Source organism: Triturus cristatus, chromosome 9 (genome assembly GCF_964204655.1).
Source record: "Triturus cristatus chromosome 9, aTriCri1.1, whole genome shotgun sequence".
Taxonomy (NCBI): Eukaryota; Metazoa; Chordata; class Amphibia; order Caudata; family Salamandridae; genus Triturus; species Triturus cristatus.
In genome coordinates this window covers 945,053,634-945,076,995 of record NC_140592.1, presented here as the reverse complement: position 1 = coordinate 945,076,995, position 23,362 = coordinate 945,053,634, and the positions used below count along the sequence as shown (strand labels likewise).

Below are 23,362 nucleotides of genomic sequence, written 5' to 3'. Positions count from 1 at the left end.
ATATCAGAGTAGGCCGAAAAAGGGAAAGTCCCCTCTGTTAATCATTTATAATCTGTATTTATATCAGCTGGCTCTAGTACCTGAGACATTTGTCTATAATCAAATATTACCTCCCAAGCAAATTTTTGTACAAAATAAAATTGCTCCATATTTTGCCACTGTTGAACCATAGCTATGATGACAGATGCAGTGTCAGGCCGACGAGCCTCCTCTCTAGCAGCGGTTTTTAATTGATCTTTTTCTGCTTTAGTCAAAAGTAGAGCGAGTCTGTCGCCCATCTTGCTTATGTTGATCTTTGTCGTCTGAAGACAAATGCTCGTCGTCAGAAACCTCATCAGGGGCACTTGGAGTGGGAAATTTATACGGGAGTGGGGGTGTTCTAATAGGATGCAATCATCCTGAGGTTTGTCTTAAGTATGGGATAAATAGGGCGCTTAATAGGGTACTGGCCATTTACCTCTAATCGACGTACCCTATCTTCTTTTTCTATTTTTCTTTTTCTTTTATTGTTTTAATTCTAGCGATTTTTGATATATTGTTTTTCGTTGTACCTTTTTTGCTATAGCTTCTGCTCTCTTCACTCTCTCTTGTACTTTTTTCTCCCACATACGCACACAATCAAACATATCCTGTCTACTTTTTCTTTTAAATAAACACTGCTCTACATATTGAACCACTGATCATTGCAGATCAGAATCTTTCTTTGTGTATTTGTTCCACAGTGTACCGTACATTATGGAAGAAATACCATATTTGACATACATATCTCTATTAGGTGTCCCCTCTGGGGGAGCCGGCTGACTTTTTTCCAAGTTTACTTTGGTACCACCAGAGCAGCAACACCACCTATGGAGTGTGATGAGAACTGGCATGCTTTACCAAAATGTGTAAAATATTACTACTACAAACAAATATTTCAAAAGGAGAAAAATTTCCACATTACCCGCCTTCAAACTTTTCAAAGATTTAATAACAAATTCAAACAAAAAGCCCAGTCTTAACAAATCAAGAGTGCCGCTTCAGCGACCTTACCAAACAGAAGTCTCCAACTCCCACTTGCTGATCTCTTGGTCGACCTAATGGTCATTTCAAAATTGCGCCAAAGAAAACCCCAGTCAAGACCGGCCAACACCTGGAGGGTCAAATCGTGAAAAACCGGAAAAGTCACGTCGGCCTGCAAAGACAAAGGTCTCATTGTGCAGTGCGCTTCCTCAGTAAGATTTCGATCCTCCGTCAAGACCACTCCTTCGGACGGCTGCGTCTTCAATGGGGCCCACGTGTCGGGCGCCAACTGTGGAAATGTGCCTAAAAGTGGGCACACCTTTGCAGGGTCCTCCTCTTGTCCACGGGTCCAGAGACCAACAAAATAGAGATCTGCACTGGAGTTGGAATAAATAACAAGTTTATTAATCACTCATGAGTGGGACCACATCCACACAACACTCTCAAGTGCTGTAAAGAGGCAGTACACTGAATTCACAAACCGTGTCCCTTTTATACTGCTTTTCTGCAGTGTAAGCATGTAAACAGAAATAGGAAAAACAAGTTTTAGAAATAGTTATCAGCAAACAAGGGCAGATGAATAACTACATGGTCAGCAAAGTGGGAGCAGGAATGTTTATGGCAGCAGTAAATGGTCGACAGTTAACATCTATGACCAGGTGCACTGGCAGCTACAAACCCTCGTTACGTACATTGCTTTTAGCTGAGTCAGGAAGTCAACTAAAATAGATACCACAAGCGGAGTGAAAAGACGAGCAGCAGAAGACGAAAGAATTACGAAGGAAATTAAATGGACACCACAGCCAAAATGGCAGTAACTTATGCTAATTAAAATATTACACGTTTTCTACAAGACTTTAACCAGTAAAGTGAATCCCAGTTCATTCCCCATGACTCCTGTGGTTAGGTGGTCCAAGAAGATTGCGGCTTTTGGCTAGTGTAAAGATTTTCTAAGCCAATCTTGACATTGTGGTCGGTTCAAGGACGGACTGATTAATTTTCAATGCTCCCCTTTGCCTCACCAGCATTGCTGGGTGTTCACAAAAGTGGTGGTGGTGGTGGTGGCGGCGGCGGCAGCACACCCTCTGAGGTTTGCCCCTACTCTGATGACGGTCTATTGAATGCAGGCTTGCCACTGTCAGTTGTAGACCGCCTACCGATAGCGGCGACTCTCCTGAAATCGTTGGGGTTCACTATCAATGAGCTGAAGTTGCACTGGATTCCTGTTTAGAGGTTCTCTGTCGCACCAGTCCAAGGACATTTAACCTATGACTTCAATGTTTAAGCCTCGTTCCTGGATCATCGTAGAGCAGCTCTGAGAATTCTTGGACACTTAGCCCCCTGTACCCTGCTTGTGACCTACATCAAGTTGCATATGCAGGTTTTGCAATTGAATCGGAAGTTCCACTACACTCAGCATCACGGAAATCTGACGGATGTCATCTTGATTGTGAAGGAGACTGATAACGATCTGCAAATGGTAGCTTCCCACGCAAAATTGGTTTGGTGACAAGCCCCTTTGCCCTCCCCAACCAGAGCTGATGGTGTTATTGGGTACATTCCTCCTGGGATGTTTGCTTTGTCAAAGTGCTGCAACTAGCAATTGCCTCTGTGATGCTCAAAGATGTTGACCTTGAGAAAATTAATGGATGAGTGGATCTTGCCAAGATTAGAACCTTTGACCTGCAGAGATGCATATATCACTCAGCCAGAAGCGCTGAACTTTCTCAACTATTTTTCTACTTAAGAAGGTAACTCTTGATTGATGTTGTTATGCATTGAAACTAAATCCTATCAGCTAAGGCACATTACGTTGATTTAACATGTATGTATAATGATTGGCCATCCTATTACTATGGAACTGGCATTTAACAATTTGTTTTATTTTATTGGTTTGAAGTACAGTTTAGCCAATTTCCCTTAAGAATCAAATAATCACCATTGCATTTTCATGTAGCTCATAAAGAAATAGCATGGTTCATTTGGCAAGTATTGTTCGAACTGTATAGGTATGTCAATGCCTCTTCTCAACCACCCCCCCCACCCCCACCCCTTGGTTTCCCAGGTCCCTCCATCCCTCCAATGTAGTGCCCCTGCAGGGCTGCACAGGTGACCCTCGGTTGGCTATCAGGTATAGCAGGAGCCCCAGCGAGTGAATTTGGTGCCAAGTTAATCACAGATGTGCTGTGGGTCTCCCTGAGTCTGATTCAGAACCCCACAGCAGAGCCGTGCAGGGAGTCCAGTGTTTCCGAGTCCCTCTGTAGGGACAGATGCGTGACTAGTGGGCTCTAGATATCCTTGGGTCGTGATTTGGGTGGCATGAGTGCCCAGTATTGTCAAGTTGTTCATGACTTTACAGAGTGTCGCGTATCCAGCACTTATTCTGGGGCTTGAGTCTCCTCTCCAGTCCGTTGTGATTTGTATCTTAGCTAAAGTTAGGAGTAGGGCTGTCGGTTGTCGAGTTCCTGTCAGTACTTCCTTACAGTAAACCAACAATGCCACTAGTGGGGTTCTACTGAATCGGTGTTCAGTGATGTGTACAGTGGTGTTGCACACTAAAGTCCAGAAGGTTTATATTCCGGACAGGACCACGACAGATGCAGAAAGTCTGTATCCAATGCTCTGCATTGTATACTGCTGGAATCGTCTAGTAGGCCCATCTTATATAGTGCACTGGGGGTACGGTACATTCTGTGGAGATGTTTTAGATGGACCAGTCGTAAGCAGTAGTTTGGTGAGAGTTCACTGATGAGGGTGCAACAGTACACTCACTGTTCATCCATAAGTGACGGGTCAATGTTTTGTTGCCATAGGGTTCCCACCCGTTGCTTGCACAGTGAGGCTTTATCCTGCATCGGGCATATAGTCCAGTTACTACTCACTGCATGGATGGTGTTCTTAACAGTATTTCTAGTGCATGGAGTTTTGGGCGGACATTGTGTAATGTATACTGTTTTACAAGTGGCTCAGAGCCTGTTGATCATAAAAAAATTTAGGGGGAGTGGTATTCTGATCGCCTCTTATGTCTTGTGTCGTCAGAAAGGTGCCATCTTGAAAGTGCTTCCCCAGCTTCGTTGATTTCAGCCATCTAAGTTTGTTGCAAACTTTACGGTCTCGCATCAATGGTAGTCATGTTTTGTATAGTAGGCAGTGAACTAGTATATAGTCCATCTAGGTTCGCCCGCTGACTGAGGTGGTACCGTGTCCACCGCGGATGTGTGTCGTCTCATGAGTACCCCCCCTGCACTTGTCAATGGGCAGGATGTTGCATTGTCCATCTCGACTGCAACATGCAGTTGAAACAGTGTGGGATAATGCCATAAATGCTTAAATTGGGCTTGAGTGCAGCAGTAGTAGAGCTCCAAATCTGGTGCGCATAGTCAGTCTTGCTTGAATGGAAGTGTAAGCACTTCTAATGTGACCCTGGGTTGCTTTTCTGCCCACGTCAAGCTACTTAGGAAGGACTGTAGTTTTGTGAACAAATGTCTGCTGAGCGGTATGAGTATGCCCATAAAAAGATATAGAAATTTAGAGAGAATTGCCCTTTTGGCAATGGTGATTCTGCCTGCAATGGAGTGCGGTAGTTCACTTCATATTGGCACCCTCTCTTGCAACCATGTATGTGTCTCTCGCCAGATCTCATTTAAGTCCCTACTGGGACTTATGCCAAAATAGTTGACAGCGGTGTCTGTCCAGCACAATGGTTATTCAGGAGTGAGCTTTGTAGCAACTTGCGTAGGGGGAACAAGTTGATAATAAACCCCGCAATATCACCAAAATTATTGAACTCCTGCAGTAGTGGTGAGACAGTGGTGAGACATTTGTGAGACATTGGTTTTGGGATCATGCCCATACAGGGTGATGTCATCTGCTTACATAGAGATTCACGTGTGTGGTGGTAAAGTTAAGCCCACAGTGTGAATGATGTTGATGCAATCGGGCCACCACAGGCTGGTGCATCTTGTGGTACTGTAAAATTCGGAACCATGTAGGTGGCATGGTCCCACCATGCCAATTTTGGTATCAGCGAACCGCAAATGAGTAACGCGGTATGTATGAGTGTTTTCGTCATGTTTCACTGATGAATTCACCGTGCATACGATACCACATATTGAACCTTTGGGTTCCATTTTAGAATAGTAGCCATTTTGTGGTTGCCCTCACATAGGCTGCGCACGAAGGCCCTGCCTAGGCCTAAAGGACACGAACACCTTCTGTGACTTCTCTCTGACCTGTGCAAACTGACTCCGCTGCCCGAGGTCAATCCTGTCCGGCCAGTTCCTTTTCTCGCGACCTAATGTGATTAGCATCAGGGCTCGACCCATCATAAAGTCCTTGTTCGCACACGATCTCTGACTAAGCTATTTCACACCTGACTCGGTTTCCTACTTTATGGCTTGTTTTACGAGCAGGAGGTGCCCGTTTTATTGGGGTCCGCTGTTATCTGATGAGGGTTCTTAGCCTTGCTGGGTACAATGACTGTATGCTTAATGAACTGAAATGTGGGATTGTCATTATGGCTCTGCTGTTTCTTTGAAACTAAAATATGTGAATGACCACTTGTAAAACAGGGGCGGTGTTGCCCCCAAGCGTAATTTTGTGTATATAAGTAAAGACTGGTTTTTGGTTCGGGAGCAGTCTCCTGAGAACATACATCGTGTTGTACTTCTCGGATACCTGTGATTGGTCTGCAGCCAATAAATACGATCTTTGATTTCATCTAGAAGACTCTGTGTTTCTGTGGGTCTGAAACAGGAAGAACCCGAAGTCTTAGGGTGTGTTCCCCTGCACCGCTGGGTTCTAAAAACCCGGTACTTCAGTTGGCGCCCAACTCGGGGCGATTTCAGCGGTACTGGTTCAAGCCAGAGGTTCGTGAGGAGCTTCGTGTGGAAATTCTGGAGGAAGGCCGTCACTTCATCGACCCCTGCATGTCGACGTGGTCCGAAAGTCTTTTCTGCGAGGTTCTCCGCGTCCCGACGGCTGCGAAGGACTGCTGCCCTGACTATCGCCCTGTTTTGAACCCTTGACGATTTGGTAGAGCGAAACAATTGAGAGAGTCTTCTGGTGAAGTCATCGATACATCAGTTAAGTATAAGTGGAGCGTCTCCCAGTTTGTTTGGTTTCCTTCGGGATTTTGGTATCCTTCGGGATCGCTTTGATTTGGGTCTTGCAAGTGCCAAAGCCAGAGGACTCGTGTATTCAGGAGACTATCGTATTCAATCAATCAATCACATTTATAAAGCGCGCTACTCACCCGTAAGGGTCCCAAGGCGCTGGGGGGGTGGGGTGGGGGGGGGGTCAGTGCTCGAAGTGCCAGGTCTTGAGCTGCCTTCTGAAGGAGAGGTGGTCCTGTATGGCGCGAAGATGGCTGGGAAGAGAGTAACAGGTCTTCGCTGCCAGGAAAGAAAAGGATCTTCCTCCAGCGGTGGTTTTGCGGATGCGGGGTACGGCTGCCAGGGCTTGTCCGGTCGAGCGTAGGGTGCGCGGAGGAGTGTAGAAGGAGACGTGGTGGTTGATGAGTTTTGGTCCGAGGTTGAGCAGGGCTTTGTGTGCGTGGGTGAGGAGTCTGAAGGTGATCCTCTTGTTGACTGGAAGCCAGTGAAGTTTCTTCAGGTGTCCGGAGATGTGGTGGTGGCGGGGTATGTTCAGGATGAGACGTGCGGCAGCGTTCTGGATTCATTGAAGTTTCCTCTGCAGCTTGATGGTGATGCCGGCATACAGAGTGTTCCCATAGTCCAAGCGACTGGTGACGAGGGCGTGGGTGACGGTCTTCCTGGTGTTGGTGGGGATCCAGCGGAAGATCTTGCGGAGCATGCGGAGGGTGTTGAAGCATGCCGAGGTCACCGAGTTGACCTGTCTGGTCATGGAGAGGGATGAGTCCAGGATGAAGCCGAGGTTGCGTGCGTGGTCGGTGGGTTGGGGAGTGCTGCCTAGGGCGGGAGGCCACCAGGAGTCGTCCCAGGCGGTTGGTGTAGGGCGGAGGATGAGGACCTCCGTCTTCTCTGTATTCAGTTTAAGCCGGCTCTCTGTCATCCAGTTTGCTACTTCCTTCGTGTAGTTTGGCTCTTGCTGAGGTGGGGTTGTTGGTGAGGGATAAGATGAGCTGGGTGTCGTCGGCGTAGGATATGAGGTTGAGTCCGTGTTTTCGTGCGATGTTCACCAGGGGGGTCATGTAGATGTTGAAGAGGGTGGGGCTGAGGGAGGATCCTTGGGGGACGCCGCAGATGATCTCCGTGGCTGTGGATCTGAAGGGGGAGGCGGACTCTTTGAGTTCTTCCGGAGAGGAAGGAGATGATCCATTCCAGGGCCTTGCCTCTGATGCCGGCGTTGCTGAGGCGGCGTATCAGGGTACGGTGGCATACCGTGTCGAAGGCTGCAGAGAGGTCCAGGAGGATGAGGGCCACGGTTTCTCCTTTGTCGGTCAGGGATCTGATGTCGTCCGTGGCTGCGATGAGGGCGGTCTCGGTGCTGTGATTGGCTCTGAAGCCGAACTGTGAGGGGTCGAGTGAGTCGTTGGTTTCCAGGGCGGTGGTGAGTTGAACGTTGACTATTTTCTCAATCACTTTGGCGGGGAACGGTAGGAGTGAGATGGGCCGGAAGTTTTTGAGTTTGGTGGGGTCTGCTGTTGGTTTCTTTAAGAGGGCGTTGATTTCGGCGTGTTTCCAGTTCTCCGGGAAGGTGGCGGTGGTGAAAGACGCGTTGATGACGTCTCGGAGGTGGGGTGCGATGATGTTGTCGGCTTTGTTGAAGATGTGGTCCGGGCAGGGGTCGGATGGTGATCCTGAGTGGATGGAGTTCATGATGCGGGTGATTTCCTCGGTGGTGGTTGGGTTCCAGGTGAGGATGGTGGTGTTGTCGGTGGCGGGTTCCAGTGGTGGGTTCGTATTGGTAGTGGTGAGGCTGTTGTAGATGTCGGTGATCTTGTGGTGGAAGAAGGCTGCGAGGGAGTCGCAGAGGTCCTGTGAGGGAGGCATGGAGTTGTTTTCTGCGTCGGGGTTGGAGAGTTCTTTGACGATGCCAAATAGTTCCTTGCTGTTGTGGGCGTTGTTGTCTAGTCTGTTCTGGAAGGCTGATTTTCGTGCGGCGCGGAGGCTTTGGTGGTGTTGGCGGGTGGCGTATTCGATAATCCTTTGAAGTTTGAAACTAGACTAGTGAGCGAAGATGCCTGGTTCTAGTATATTTGGAAATTTGTTTTGTTTTGGTTGTAAAAGGGATTCCCAATTGGAGGATTCGTGTCCGGTTCCTCCAATTGGAACTCCAACTTATGAGCTTTATGTGAAACATGGCGTGGGCCCCATTAAGTATAATGAAGTATGGACCCGATACACCAGAAAGGATGGTGTTTTAAAATGGCCCCAAAATGGTAGTTTCGATAGAGAGATCCTAGATAACCTAGAAGTTAAGTTATTCAAGAAGAAAGCCCGGCCGGCGATGTTTGATTCTTTCCGCCTATGGCGAAAGGAAGCCAAACAAAAAGAAATTAAATTAGCAAAGAAAAATAAAAGAGAGAGAGGTATGTCGATAATGCAAGCAGCTCTGCAGTTTAAAGATAATGAAGAGGACCAAATGAATGAGCAGTTGCACAGGCAACGCAAACTAGTCATTGATAAATGTTACCCAGTTTTGCCGCCCCTTCAGCAAGATGCATTAAAAGAAAAGGAGAAAGACCCCCTAATGTCGCATTTGCTAAGTTCGCCACCCCCGTATGCGCAAAATGCTACAGCACCTCCACAACCCTTAAATGTTCAGCCTCCAGCTAATGCACCGCAAGCTTTCCCGCAGCCGCCAGCTCCTCCTCAGCCGGCTCCTATCCCTGCAGCGCAGCCTTCCCAAGGGACGCCGATTTTGCTACCTACCTCTTCTGCGCTCCCTGCGACTTTACCTAGCACATCAGCTGCCTCCCTTGGTGCCCTACCTGCTACTACCTCTGTATCTGTATCTACACCCGTTTTTCTTCCCTCTGTTTTTCCCCCGGTTCTTGCCTCGACTTCTCCTTCTGCACGACAATGAATAGCTAGTGCAGTCACTAGTCTTATATCGCCCCTCTTTGGGTCATCTAGTGCGACCCCTGGTTCACAACGTAAGCAGTTACGCAGTCACATGCCTGGTTCTAGAGAGAAAGAAGAACTGGACCGCATGGCACATGGATGGATTGTTTATCCTTCTAGATATGATGTAGAGTCCATTGTAAATGTTTTTTTATCAATGGGAAGCACCACAACAGAGATACGTTTTTGAGAAAATGTGTGAAATCCTATGTGAGGAATTGGAAGATAATGATTTAGACTCAAACCCGCAGGAGTTGTGTCAAGTGCGATTTGAATTTGGAAATGGTACGATTGTGGGTCCCGATGTTAGGAAAGCAGTTGCGACATTGCTATCTTTTAGGATTGGGGATCCTTCTCAGTCACTGTTTGGGCTTGCCTCCTCAGATAAAAAGGTGCGGCAGTACCCTATGAGAGAAGTCCCTCCGGTATGGAAGGAAGCTGTTGCGGCTGATGGCGCACATGGTATTGCTGCTGTGCCAGCTCATTTTCAGCGTGTTTGGGTACATGTTCCCTGGAAACGATCTGAAGTTTTAGCGCTTAAGCAGACATTGCCTGACCCCCGTAAGAACCCTGCAGGATATTATAAGGAGTTATCACAGACTGCAGAATCATGTGTCATGAATCTAGCTGACATAGATATGTTGTTCGGAAATGTTGTTCCACAGCCTTTATGGGGATTGATTCGTAATGCAGATCATGCTGCAGAACTAGGTGACACATGGGCTAATATCATTAATGCAGACAATAGACAGGTTGGTGGTGCCAAGCCTGAGCCCGCGGTAGCAGAACTCCCTGGTAGAATAATTAACTATATGAAGACTTTAATGCCCGCAATACGTGTAAATTGGGATAAATTATCCGCATGCAAACAGAAGAAAGATGAAACAGTGTCCGATTTCTTCACCAGGTTTGAAGAAACATTTATATCGACCACAGTGGTCAAGACATGAGTACAGAAGGTGGTCAACGGTTATTTGTTGATAAATTTGTGCATAATTTGCTTCCAGAGTTGTGTAAAAAACTAAAAGATTCGGACAGTTCTTGGGCCGTTTCCTCTTCAGCGCAAATACTGGCTACTGCACAGTATTCCGAAAATAGGGATAAAGATGAGAAGGATAGAACAGACAAGAAAACGAAAGAATTAAAAACGAAGGTTCTTTTACAGCAGGCTTATCCGCCACGTGGAGGTCAGAATAATTATAGGCAAACCCAGGGTATCTATCAGCAACCCCAACAGTTTCAGAATAATCAGCAAATGTATGGGTATTATCAACCACGTGTCCCTATCGGTCCCAATCAGTGTTCATATTGCAAGGAGGAAGGTCATTTTAAAAATAACTCTTAGATTGTTGCAGCGCACGAATAATGCTTATGGCGCAAAAGGTAGAGGTGGCCAGCAAGCTCCAAGAGGTAGAGGGCGTGGAAATGTTCCCCAGAACGCGCGTCCTCTTCCGCCTCAAAATACAATGAATAGTTTTGATCAGCAAGCCAATGCAACTGGCGAGACAGCGCAGTACTATAATAATGACTATTATGTGGAAGATGATAATACGGAAGGTAATTATTACTAGGACAGCCATAGACAGAGAGAGGGAGTTGTTTCAGTGCCAGTGGATCAGAGCGGGCCGTATGTTAAGGTGACTACAGCGGGTGTAACAGAGCCCTTTCTGCTGGACACTGGTGCTGCAAAGAGTTCTATTATGCGCTCCAAACTCCCTGGCGCGCCTTTGTCTGGCGAAATGAATGTTTCAGTAGGTTTTTCTGGTGCCCCGGTTAGGAACCCGATCTCAAGTCCTATGGCCCTTTCTGTTGGACCTTGTGAGCTGAAAGCACCCCTTATCCTAACGACAGAATGTGGTGAAAACCTTTTAGGATTGGATTTGTTAAAGAGATTACATGCGACATTATATTGTTCCCCCTCGGTAGTACAACTTACGCTGGGTAAGGAAGTGATTTCTCCCATGTATTTGTCAAAGAATAAACTGCCAGCTGAATTGTCGTCTCTTCCTGATGCCCTTTGGGCCACTGGCCCTAATGATGTGGGCCTTTTGGAAATACCGCCGTATGTTGTCACTTTGAAAGCCAATGTTAAATTGCCCCGCATTCCCCAGTACAAGATCTCTAAGGAAGGTGAAAAAGCGTTGTTAGCAATTATCTATGATTTAATTGAGAAGGATGTAATTGAAGAGACAAGAGGCAACGTTTGTAATAGTCCTGTTCTGCCTGTTTTAAAACGTACTGACCCTTCTCAGCCACCTGTTTACAGATTTGTGATCGATCTTAGAGAGGTCAATAAGGTAGTTGTGCCACAGTTTCCAGTGGTCCCTTATATAACTGCCTTGTTAACTATGATCCCAGCTTCCGCTGCTTGGTTCTCAGTGATTGATTTAAAGAATGCTTTCTTTAGTATCCCGATTGCAGAGGAGAGCAGGGATAGTTTTGGCTTTTTTTAGGAGGTTGAAGCTTCCATTTTAAACGCGCTCCACAGGGCTACTGTCAAAGTCCATCAATATACAGTCAGGCTTTAAAAGCGCAGCTTGATGCCCTTGTTTTACCTAGTGGTGCTACCCTTATTCAGTATGTTGACGATTTATTAATCGCCACAGATACTGAGGAGATTTGTAAAGGAGCTACATCATCATTGTTGCGTCATTTGTCTGCCTTTCATCACAAAGTGTCTCTCTCTAAACTGCAATATTGTCGACAAGAAGTGACCTATTTAGGTCATCTCTTATCGAAGGAGGGAAGGAAGCTGACCCCAGAAAGAATCCAGGCCATTGCACAATTAAGCGTGCCAAGGACACAGAGAGAAGTGCGTGCTTTCTTGGGCATTACTTCATACTGTAGGCACTGGATCCCGAGTTTTTCTTTGCTGGCAAAACCATTTATAGCATTAACATATAAAGATACACCGAATCCTGTCCCATGGTCTGAAGAGTGTCAGAAAAGTTTTTGGGAATTACGCAAGGCATTATGTTCAGCTCCTGTGTTGGGTACCCCCGACTATAGTAAGCCTTTTACATTGTATGTTCATGAAAAAGAAGGGTGCGCATTGTCAGTGTTAACACAGCCTTTTGGAGACAGACCGCGTCCATGCGCGTATTTTTCGTCGATTTTGGATCCGGTAGCGAGGGCATTGCCAAGTTGTTTAAGAGCCACAGCGGCAGCAGCTGTGTCTAGTCAACAGTCTGCTGGATTAGTGATGAATAACACATTGATCGTAATGGTTCCCCATGCAGTGGACACATTGTTAAACAGGACCAAGACACAGCATTTAACTAATGCTCGATTGTCAGGGTATGAATTGACACTGTTAGCAAACCATGTGCACATAAAAAGGTGCAACACGCTGAATCCAGCTACATTATTGCCAATTTCAGCAGACACAGATGAGGTTGAACAACATGATTGTCTGTTCAGAACAGAAGAAGAAACAAAAGGGAGAGTGGATCTTAAAGATACTCCCCTGGTTGAATGTGACGGTACCTTATGGGTGGATGGTTCGTGCTTCAAGCTTCCGAATGGTGATACGACTGCTGCATATGCTGTCACGACTTTGCACACGATTGTTGAAACTGCACGGATACCACATAATTCAGCCCAAGCAGCTGAATTAATTGCACTTACAAGAGCATGCGTGTTGTCGAAAGGAATGAAAGTGAACATATATACTGACAGTCAGTATGCTTTTGGCGTGGCCCATAGTTTTGGGCGTTTGTGGAAAGAACGTGGGTTCCTGACCTCGCATGGAGCTAAGATTCAGAATGGTCAGTTAGTGAATGATCTCCTTGAGTCACTGACCTTGCCGTTACAAGTCGCGATTGTGAAATGCAGCGCATACAAGAAGGTTACCGATGATGTTGGGCGTGGTAATGCATTTGCTGACGAAATCGCGAAAGAAACAGCAAAAGATGTGACAACCCGAATGTATGTTGCAGGCCCTGCAAGATGGGTTGGTGATGTTGGAATGTGTGAAGACACGATAGAGAGTGTGAAGTCCATTCAAGCTGAAGCCACAGAGAAAGAATTGAGTATGTGGAAAGAAAGTAAGGGTAAATTGGATGAAAATGGTTGTTGGGTTGATATGTCAGAACACCGGCGATGGTTGTTACCTGATGCATATGTGCTTCCAGTGGTTACAATGGCACATGGAATGGCACATATCAGTGTGAAAGGGATTTGTAAGTTGTTAGCTCCAGTATGGCAGAATGCTGGAATTCCCAAGTGTGCGGAGAATGTGGTCAAAAATTGCATGGTATGTTTGAAATACAATCCTGGTAGGGGAACCCCAACTCCAGCTGGTCATTTTGCGCCTCCATCATATCCCTTTGAGGTTCTGCAACTAGATTTCATCCACATGGAAAGGTGCAACAATTTGAAATATGTACTGGTCGTTGTTTGCGCTTTTTCAAGATGGATAGAAGCATATCCCCTAAAAGACAATACGGCCTTATCCACAGCTAAAGCCCTTGTCAAATAATTTTTCCCTAGGTTCGGAATGCCAAGGATGGTATGGAGTGATAACGGGAGTGAATTTGTAGGTCGAGTGATGAAGGATGTGTGTGAGGGACTAGGCATTAAGCAGAAGTTCCACGCTGCAAATCACCCCCAATCAGCTGGATCAGTAGAGTGCTACAATGGCACTTTGAAACTTAAGTTGGCCAAAATTCAGGCGAGCTCCGGTCTTAAATGGCCTGACGCTCTGCCCTTAGCACTCCTATCAACAAGAATGACTGTGCATTCACGAGTGGGACTTAGTCCGTATGAAATCGTGTTTGGCCGTCCGGCTAATGTATGGGGGGTGCCAAGGCCGACAAAATTCAGTGAAATCGAACATCCAGTACTGCTTGATTATCTGTATGAATTGACGGCTAAATTGCGTGTCTTACACCAACAGGTTCACGATACTCTGCCCCAGGCCTCTGAAGCTCCAGGACACCCTATTAATCCTGGAACGTGGGTGCTGATTAAGAATTTTCAACGTACGAAAAATGATGAGCCCCATTGGATCGGCCCCCACCTAGTCCTTCTATCGACAAGATCAGCGGTTCGAGTGAAAGGGAAAAAGAATTGGATACACGGCATACATTGCAAGAGGATCCCTTTGCCCCTACCGTATGATCGGTGGGTCCAGGAGGGGATCGCTGACTCCGAGGCTGAGACTGTGCCTCGTTTTGTGCCTTTTAGCGATGCACGTGTGAAGGGAACAGTTTCAGAGCAAGAAAGCGACGACATTCTGCAAGAAGCTATATTGCCATCAATTCGATTGGACACCACAGAGCCTGAACTCTTGTTTCAAGACCAGACAGTACCTGGGGAAAACAGGTATAATTTGAGGCCAAGGACTATGGACAAATAAAAATTATTTTCCTTTGATATTTTTGGATAGCGCAGCTCTCTCATCTGAGAAACTTTTCTATTTTTTATTTTTTGAACCACCATCCGGGTTTAGCTGTAGGGTCGCGGCGCCAAGACTTTGGGGTACAAGCCGGAGACGTTAGGTTAAACGGTTCTGGTTGGTCTAGGGCGTTCCCTGAACTGACAGGTGTACTCCTTAGCAGAAGATACTCATCCGCCGTGAACAGCACGATTAGAGGATGGAGTTTCTCGAGATGAAGAGACCCGCTGAGGAAATAAGTTTTAAGAGCAGAATATGTAAAATAATGAATAGCAAATGTTTTGTAGTATTATGTCTGTTTGTACTATCTAGCATAATGATGTTTTCTGTAGGTTGTGTATTATTGTCTTTCCAAGTACCATTTGTACCCACTGTACAGCCCACACCTCCTCCTACCATTTTTCCACACTCTTTTCACCCTCCGCCTGAACACGAACAAGCTAGACGTTCTGAATTTGTAAACAATTCATTTGTTCAACTCCTGCACCAGCACCAACTAGTTATGAACACAACGAATTGCTGGGTGTGTGGTTTGATGCCGCATACCGTTGATAAGGGTATCCCATATCTAGTGCTGCCGTTTTGCTATAATGGTTCATCATGGGCATTCCAGACCATGTTTCTTTTTGCACTTGAAACCTACTCCCCGCGACCACCGCGTTCCACTAGACTTAACTCGAACAATAAAGCCTTGATGAGAGGAGTTGCAGATAGGAGTAGAGATATCGATGCATATACATCTATTCCCAAGGATGAGTTGCGAGCTTATGTAGGTTGGAACGCGACGGGGTATAGCATTAGTTTGGGCGAAAAACAGCGCAAAGTTCATCCCCAATTTGGGTTGTACCACACATGGGTCGCCTTTGTTTACAAGGCAATGGACAAAATCCAAGAGCTCAACTAGGGAAGAGTGACTGTACTGAAACGTACACTTTCCCATCACAGTTTTCCCCTGCGTTTTTGGCTGCCAAGGGTACATACTTTGTTTGTAATGATCGAGCATATACATGGTTGCCCGTTGATTTCTCGGTCACGTGTTATGTTGCGAATTTGCTACCGCCGACATTTACTGCCGCCTCTGATTATCACAAGACCAGAGTTGTGAGAGGCGTTGTTAGTAAGGAAGATACTGCCGGTCAGGAAGCAGGAGACTTTTTCTTGGGTTTCCTGCCGTTTTGGGGACCAATGGTCAATAGTAGGAACCTGAGACAACTGACTCGTGTAGTGGAAACCACTGTTAATGTAACGGCTGGTGCCCTTGGTAATTTGACAGCTGAGCTCCAAGCGGATCGCCTCATGACGTTGCAAAACCGTATGGTTCTAGATGTCATACTTGCAGATCGTGGTGGGGTATGTACTGTTATCCAATCAAGCTGTTGTATTTTCATACCAGATAACGCTCCGACAATCTATCAGGCCATCTCCAAACTGCATAAAATTTCCGAATCTATCCACGTGGATAAAGGAGATTGGTCGGTGATGGGGTGGTTCTGGGAACTGATATCAGCTTGGGGATGGAAGATTCTAATAGTCGTAGGAACGATCTTAGCCATTCTTTTCCTGTTCTGTCTATGTATACAGTGTGCTCCTGTAATGTGTAGCCTCTGTGTTACATCATGTGTAAGGAAACCTGTATCAAGGGACGATCTAAGCAATAGGATGATGCTACAACAACATCTCCATGACTTTATGAACATAGACTTGGACTCAGATTAGTATAGTTATTGCCTATGTAAGGGCAAAAGGAGGGTCTGTGGTACTGTAAAATTCGGAACCATGTAGGTGGCATAGTCCCACCATGCCAATTTTGGTATCCGCGAACCGCAAATGAGTAACGCGGTATGTATGAGTGTTTTCGTCATGTTTCACTGATGAATTCACCGTGCATACGATACCACATATTGAACCTTTGGGTTCCATTTTAGAATAGTAGCCATTTTGTGGTTGCCCTCACATAGGCTGCGCTCGAAGGCCATGCCTAGGCCTAAAGGACACGTACACCTTCTGTGACTTCTCTCTGACCTGTGCAAACTGACTCCGCTGCCCGAGGTCAATCCTGTCCGGCCAGTTCCTTTTCTCGCGGCCTAATGTGATTAGCATCAGGGCTCGACCCATCATAAAGTCCTTGTTCGCACACGATCTCTGACTAAGCTATTTCACACCTGACTCTGTTTCCTACTTTATGGCTTGTTTTACGAGCAGGAGGTGCCCGTTTTATTGGGGTCCGCTGTTATCTGATGAGGGTTCTGAGCCTTGCTGGGTACAATGACTGTATGCTTAATGAACTGAAATGTGGGATTGTCATTATGGCTCTGCTGTTTCTTTGAAACTAAAATATGTGAATGACCACTTGTAAAACAGGGGCGGTGTTGCCCCCAAGCGTAATTTTGTGTATATAAGTAAAGACTGGTTTTTGGTTCGGGAGCAGTCTCCTGAGAACATACATCGTGTTGTACTTCTCGGATACCTGTGATTGGTCTGCAGCCAATAAATACGATCTTTGATTTCATCTAGAAGACTCTGTGTTTCTGTGGGTCTGAAACAGGAAGAACCCGAAGTCTTAGGGTGTGTTCCCCTGCACCGCTGGGTTCTAAAAACCCGGTACTTCAGTCTGGGGATGCCAAAAGGGAGGGGGAGGTGGGGGGAGGGGGAGGTTAAATCTCTATATACCGAGGCGTGGAACAGGCTCATCATATAACAGCTGGATCCAATGTATAAATTGTAGGTTGATGCCTATTCCTTCCAGGAGCCTGAAAAGGAATTTCTATTTGGGTGAATCGAACGGCTTGAAAAACTATGTATTTCAGTAGCTGAAGTAATCAAATAATGAATTAAATATGTTAGGCATATTTTTTTATTCTTATTCAGTGTGGTAGTGATAAATATAAAGGTATATGCATACTTTGAGGCGCCAGTGATTGGCAAGTTTTTTTTTCCTTTTGATTGTCGTAACTTAGAGTCTCAAATCTTAATAGGTACAAGAAGTACAATTTCTGGAATGTTTAACTTTTATTTTTTGTTTTTGTAGCTAATTTAACGGGGCATGCAGAGAAAATCGGAATTGAGAACTTTGAACTCCTGAAAGTTCTTGGGACAGGGGGTAAGTGCTGTTAGGGTAAAATACTATTTTAAATGTGTTGTCCTTGTTAGAATGGTCCTGTCTGTTGTACCCAAAACCGTATGTTGAAATTTGTGCAGTTAAATATTCTAAATATGGAAAGTATGTATGAATGTATTTGTGTGGGGGAGTGTTAAATATTACTGGTATTGAAATTGAAGTCTGAAGCATTCCATGAACGCTTTCTTCATTGTCTTAAGATCATACTTGACATGGTCCTCAGTTTGGTTATAGAACAACTTCTGATCACTGCCATCATATTCGTGTTTCAAACAATTTCTCACTTTTCCCTCATTACGTAAATGATGTGGTTCATTGATGATTACAAAAATGAATTTCAATTTGGTCTTGGTGTTATGTGCTCCTAAAACACTGTATTGGCCTCTTTTATCCTATGAAGGCTAGCTGCTTAAAGCGATGTAGAACGCGAAGTACCAGCATCACGTTTTTTGTATTGGAAACTAGATCAGATCCCATTGATCTGACTATAGCGTCATGTTGGAGGGTTATGAATCTTTGTCATCTGATTCTCAATGGCGCTTAGTACTTCAGCAGTTGGTGATGCATGTCTTTATTCTGGCACCCACCACTCAATGTTTGCTTGACAATAGATTGTGGAAGGGTCCTTATAAAACTCTGGATCCCCGGGAAGTAATAGAACTAGGAATGCACACCCGCTTAATTATTTTCTTAGTGCAAATACAAACAAAGGGATCAATTTGCATTGAGAAAAATATTCACAACAAATAATCGTACATCTGTTAATCCACAATCTGTATATACTCCAAATCGGGAGCACAGAAATACCATGTTCCTTATATATGCTTTATAGTCTTTTACTATGGTACTCTTAAGTTCGAATTCATCAAATTATTCGTAAGCAAATCATATCAAACATGAACTTACGCTACTATGTGATGGCACAGGAACAGGATGGGTATATGATGCAACAACTTGCCAAATGTTCAATATAAAAGTAAAAACATAATACCAAGTAGCCAAATACTTGATTGATCACAAATCTGTGTTAATTTATCACGCAATTTAATGATTCCTGTAGTCATTCTTAATGATTGGTTATGTCAAAACCAGTATCCATATTCCTAAATTGACGATTACTCTTTGTTGCACTAGAAAACCCCACTGTATTTCAGATGACACTTCTTCATTTGGGGGAGATTTGTCCATTTTCAAATCATCTAATATACATACTGAAATGAATATAAAACAATATGTTACAAGTCAAGGAAGGCTATCACAGAAGCTTGCAGTAGTCTAGTTGTCAAAACCTCAATTAATTTGAAATGCTGCATCGATATGTTATGAAATCGAAATAGATGTTGAAACATACATCATTAATCTCCCAAGGTAATGTCAGTAAATTGTCTGTCTTTTTTGTCAGGAACAGACAACAATTGTTATCTAAAACCGTGAAACCAATAAAAACGAGAGGCACCTTTGTATCATCAAACTCAAAGAGCAGCCAGACCATTAAACGGATTATCCAATTCAGATGGTGATTGCTACAAATTGAACTGGATTTTGGCATGTTGTTTAGACAAAGACCACTATAACGATTCAAAAGACCCCATAGCCTAAAGCAGTTAGTAACACATAAAATCTCAGGTGACAATAAATAAATAATAAACCTAGAACATTTGCTTACCGCAACAGCGTTCACTGTAATCTCGTGATTCAAAGCCCATATTTACTACATCCTCATAAAGGCACTTAAATCAAACTGAAACATCAAAGTGATTGTCATACCAATAATTGTATGTACTCATTAACATGTTCTAGCATGTTATTGTACATCTGAAAAACAGAATGCAAACTCAAAGTGAGGTTTAAAGAACACAAAAACAACATCTGCACTAAACAAAATAAAAATCCCCTGTGACGATGCATTTCAGCATACACAAACACAACGTGTCGCGATTGATATTCCAAGTTTTGGAGAAAATCAATGATGAGCTAGGAAGAGACATTTGTAAGAGACTTTAGTAGCTAGAAATGTATTGGATCAGGAAATTAGTCACCTTACAACCTAAAGGTTTGGATTATCGCATTGAGCTGACTTGTTTTCTGAAAGTATTTTTGCATTTCATGTGTTTCTTTTTCAATGCATCTTCAGTTCAGATTATTCCTTTTTTTCTTTTTTAGGTCGAGCCTAGCGCATGCGCATGCGCTGCTCTATGGGGAAGCCTCTTGGAATCACTCCAGACTTCCCGAAACTTTTCAGTGTGGTTTTTCAACTTCCGCACATTCTATTGGCCTTTGCGTGTGGCTTTCAAAAATGAAAGCACGCCATTAGCAAAAGGCGGGTGCATGTCACACCTTTTCTCTAAATGTTCACTCCTACGACCTCCAGCTGTCGGGAGCGAGCAGCGGCGCGCAGGCTGCCAGCTGCATTCCTCCCTTGCCGTGGATCATGTCACAAATTAAACATAGCGCGGTTGCTTTCACTTTCGCGGCCGCACGTGCTTGTCTTCCCCACTTGTCTGTGGTTCTTTTTCATGTTCACTCCTTCATTTGTTTCTCACATATTTTAATTTGTCACGCTATCTCCCATTGCTTTATTTGATTGCAAGCACGTTATTTAATTAAGTCATTGTGTAAAAAAGCAGCGCACGCATGCAAAACATGCATAGTCATGACAGCTTAGCAGACCGCTGCACTTCCGGAGCATTACCGGTGTGTATACCATGGACACTATGCTTCCAATTCTGGAGAATTACCGGTGTGTATACCATGGCACACTACCCTGCCACTTCTGGAGCATTACCGGTGCGTATACCATGGCACACTAGGCTTTTACTGCTGGAGCATTACCCATGTGTATACCATGGACATGACGCTTCCACTTCCGGAGCATTACCGGTGTGTATACCATGGCACACTACGCTTCCACTTATGGAGCATTACCAGTGTGTATACCATGGACACTACGCTTCCACTTCCGGAGCATTACCAGTGTGTATACCATGGCACACTACGCTTCTACTTTTTGAGCATTACCGGTGTGTTTACCATGGCACACTACGCTTCCACTTCCAGAGCATTACCTGTGTTTATACCATGGCACACTAGGCTTCCACTTCCGGAGCATTACCCGTGTGTATACCATGGAACAGTAGGCTTCCACTTCCAGAGCATTACCGGTGTGTATATCTTGGCACCCTACGCTTCTACTTTTGGAGAATTCCTGGTGTGTATACCATGGCCATTACGCTTCCACTTCCGGAACATTACCAGTGTGTTTATCATGGCACACTAAATTTCCATTTTTGGAGCATTACGTTGTGTTTATCATGGCACATTACATTTCCACTTCCGGAGCATTACTGGTGTATTAAGCATGGTTCGCTATGCTTCTGAAGCATTACCGGTGTGCATACCATAGCACACTAAGCTCCCACTTCTGATTACTGGAAATGCTCCTCTTCCAGAAAGTGTGTATACCATGGCATACTACGCTTCCACTTCCAGAGCATTACCGGTGTGTATACCATGAACACTATGCATCCAATTCCAGAGCATTACCAGTGTATACCATGGTACACTAGACTTTTAATTCCTTAGTACTACTGGTGTGTATACCATGGCACACTACACTTCTGGAGCATTACCAGTGTGTATACCATGGCACACTACGCTTCAACTTTTGGAGCATTACCCGTGTGTTTACAAAGCCACACTACTCTTCCAGTTCCGGAGCATTACCGGTGTATACCATGGACACTGATTCCAATTCTGGAGCATTACCGGTGTATACCATGGTACAATATGCTTTTACTTCCTGAGTATTACCGGTGTGTATATCATGGCACATTACGCTTCCACTTCCGGAGCATTACCAGTGTGTATACCATGGACACTGCACTTCCACTTCCGGAGCATTACCCGTGTGTATACCATGGCACACTAGGCTTTACTTCCGGAGTATTACCGGTGTGTTTACCATGGCACACTACACATTTACTTCCAGAGCATTACCTGTGTGTATACCATGGCACATTATGCTTCCACTTCCGGAGCATTACCGGTGTGTATACCATGGCACACTGCGCTTCCACTACTGGAGCATTACCGGTGTGTATACCATAGACACTATGCTTACAATTCCAGGGCATTACCAGTGTATACCATGGTACACCAGGCTTTTACTTCCGGAGTATTACCGGTGTGTATAACATGGCACTCAATGCTTCCACTTCCTGAGCATTACTTGTGTGTATACCATGACACACTATGCGTCCGCTTCTGGAACATTACCGGTGTGTATACTATGGACACTGTGCTTCCAATTCCGTAGCATTACCAGTGGGTATACCATGGCACACTACTCTTCCACTTCGAGAGCATTACCGGTGTGTATCAAACTTCAAAGAACAGGGTATTCAGAAGTAAGGAAGTACTGGCGCTCTGCTGGTAAACGTAAGTGTATTAGATTAATGTATCCGTATGGTGCAGAACAGGGAGGGGAAACCCCTAAACCCCTCAAACTGTAAAGGCCAAACAAGATTGACCTCAAACTGAGCAAAGAACAATCCTGTGCACACATACAATTATGCAGTCATTGGTCAATACAGGTCAAAGCAATACAACAAAGAAAATGTTCGTCAAGGATTAGAAATTTCCCTTTTAATGACCATAACCAGCCGACACGTGTTTCATCGTGGGGAATGTAAACCACGAATCTTCAGGGCTGTAGCTAATGCCGAATAACAATGGAAGCCCACTACCGGTGATAATTCCAACCCGGTAGGGTCAATAAAGGGTCAGTCGGACTGCTCAGGAAAATGTAAAGTCTCTCTTCAAATAAAAACAGCCACGTATCAAAGAGTAACCTCGTACCGCCAGTTCCGTGAAAATCCAAGATATATAGGAATTGAGTCTTTATGGGAAAGACTCCCGAATTAGCAGTATTTCAACGTATTCGTCAAGTAAAATGAGTGAACTCCATAGTAAGGGAAACGAAGCGTCCGATCGGTCTGGCGGTAACAATTTAGTGTCTGTGCACAGACACTAAATTGTTACCGCCAGACCGATCGGACGCTTCGTTTCCCTTACTATGGAGTTCACTCATTTTACTTGACGAATACGTTGAAATACTGCTAATTCGGGAGTCTTTCCCATAAAGACTCAATTCCTATATATCTTGGATTTTCACGGAACTGGCGGTACGAGGTTACTCTTTGATACGTGGCTGTTTTTATTTGAAGAGAGACTTTACATTTTCCTGAGCAGTCCGACTGACCCTTTATTGACCCTACCGGGTTGGAATTATCACCGGTAGTGGGCTTCCATTGTTATTCGGCATTAGCTACAGCCCTGAAGATTCGTGGTTTACATTCCCCACGATGAAACACGTGTCGGCTGGTTATGGTCATTAAAAGGGAAATTTCTAATCCTTGACGAACATTTTCTTTGTTGTATTGCTTTGACCTGTATTGACCAATGACTGCATAATTGTATGTGTGCACAGGATTGTTCATTACCGGTGTGTATGCCATGGCACTCTAGTCTTTTACTGCCGGAGCATTACCCATGTGTATACCATGGACACGACGCTTCCACTTCCGGACCATTGCCGGTGTGTTTACCATAGCACACAACGCTTCCACTTCCGGAGCATTACCAGTGTGTATACCATGGACACTACGCTTCATCTTCTGGAGCATTACCCGTGTGCATACCATGGCACACCAGGTTTTTACTTCTGGAGCATTACCCAAGTGTATACCATAACACACTACGCTTCCACTTTCGCAGCATTACCCGTGTGTATACCAT

The 23,362-nt window shown here is 44.9% G+C and overlaps 1 protein-coding gene across 2 annotated transcripts in view; it reads left to right on the top strand.

Moving 5' to 3' along the window:
• RPS6KA5 (ribosomal protein S6 kinase A5) overlaps nucleotides 1–23,362 on the top strand; it is a 543,858-nt gene that overhangs the window by 148,611 nt on the left and 371,885 nt on the right. For both annotated transcript variants that reach the window (XM_085626532.1, XM_085626531.1), the window contains exon 2: nucleotides 17,477–17,548. In XM_085626532.1, the coding sequence (XP_085482658.1) occupies nucleotides 17,477–17,548 (72 nt within the window). The remainder of the gene's footprint in view (nucleotides 1–17,476; nucleotides 17,549–23,362) is intronic.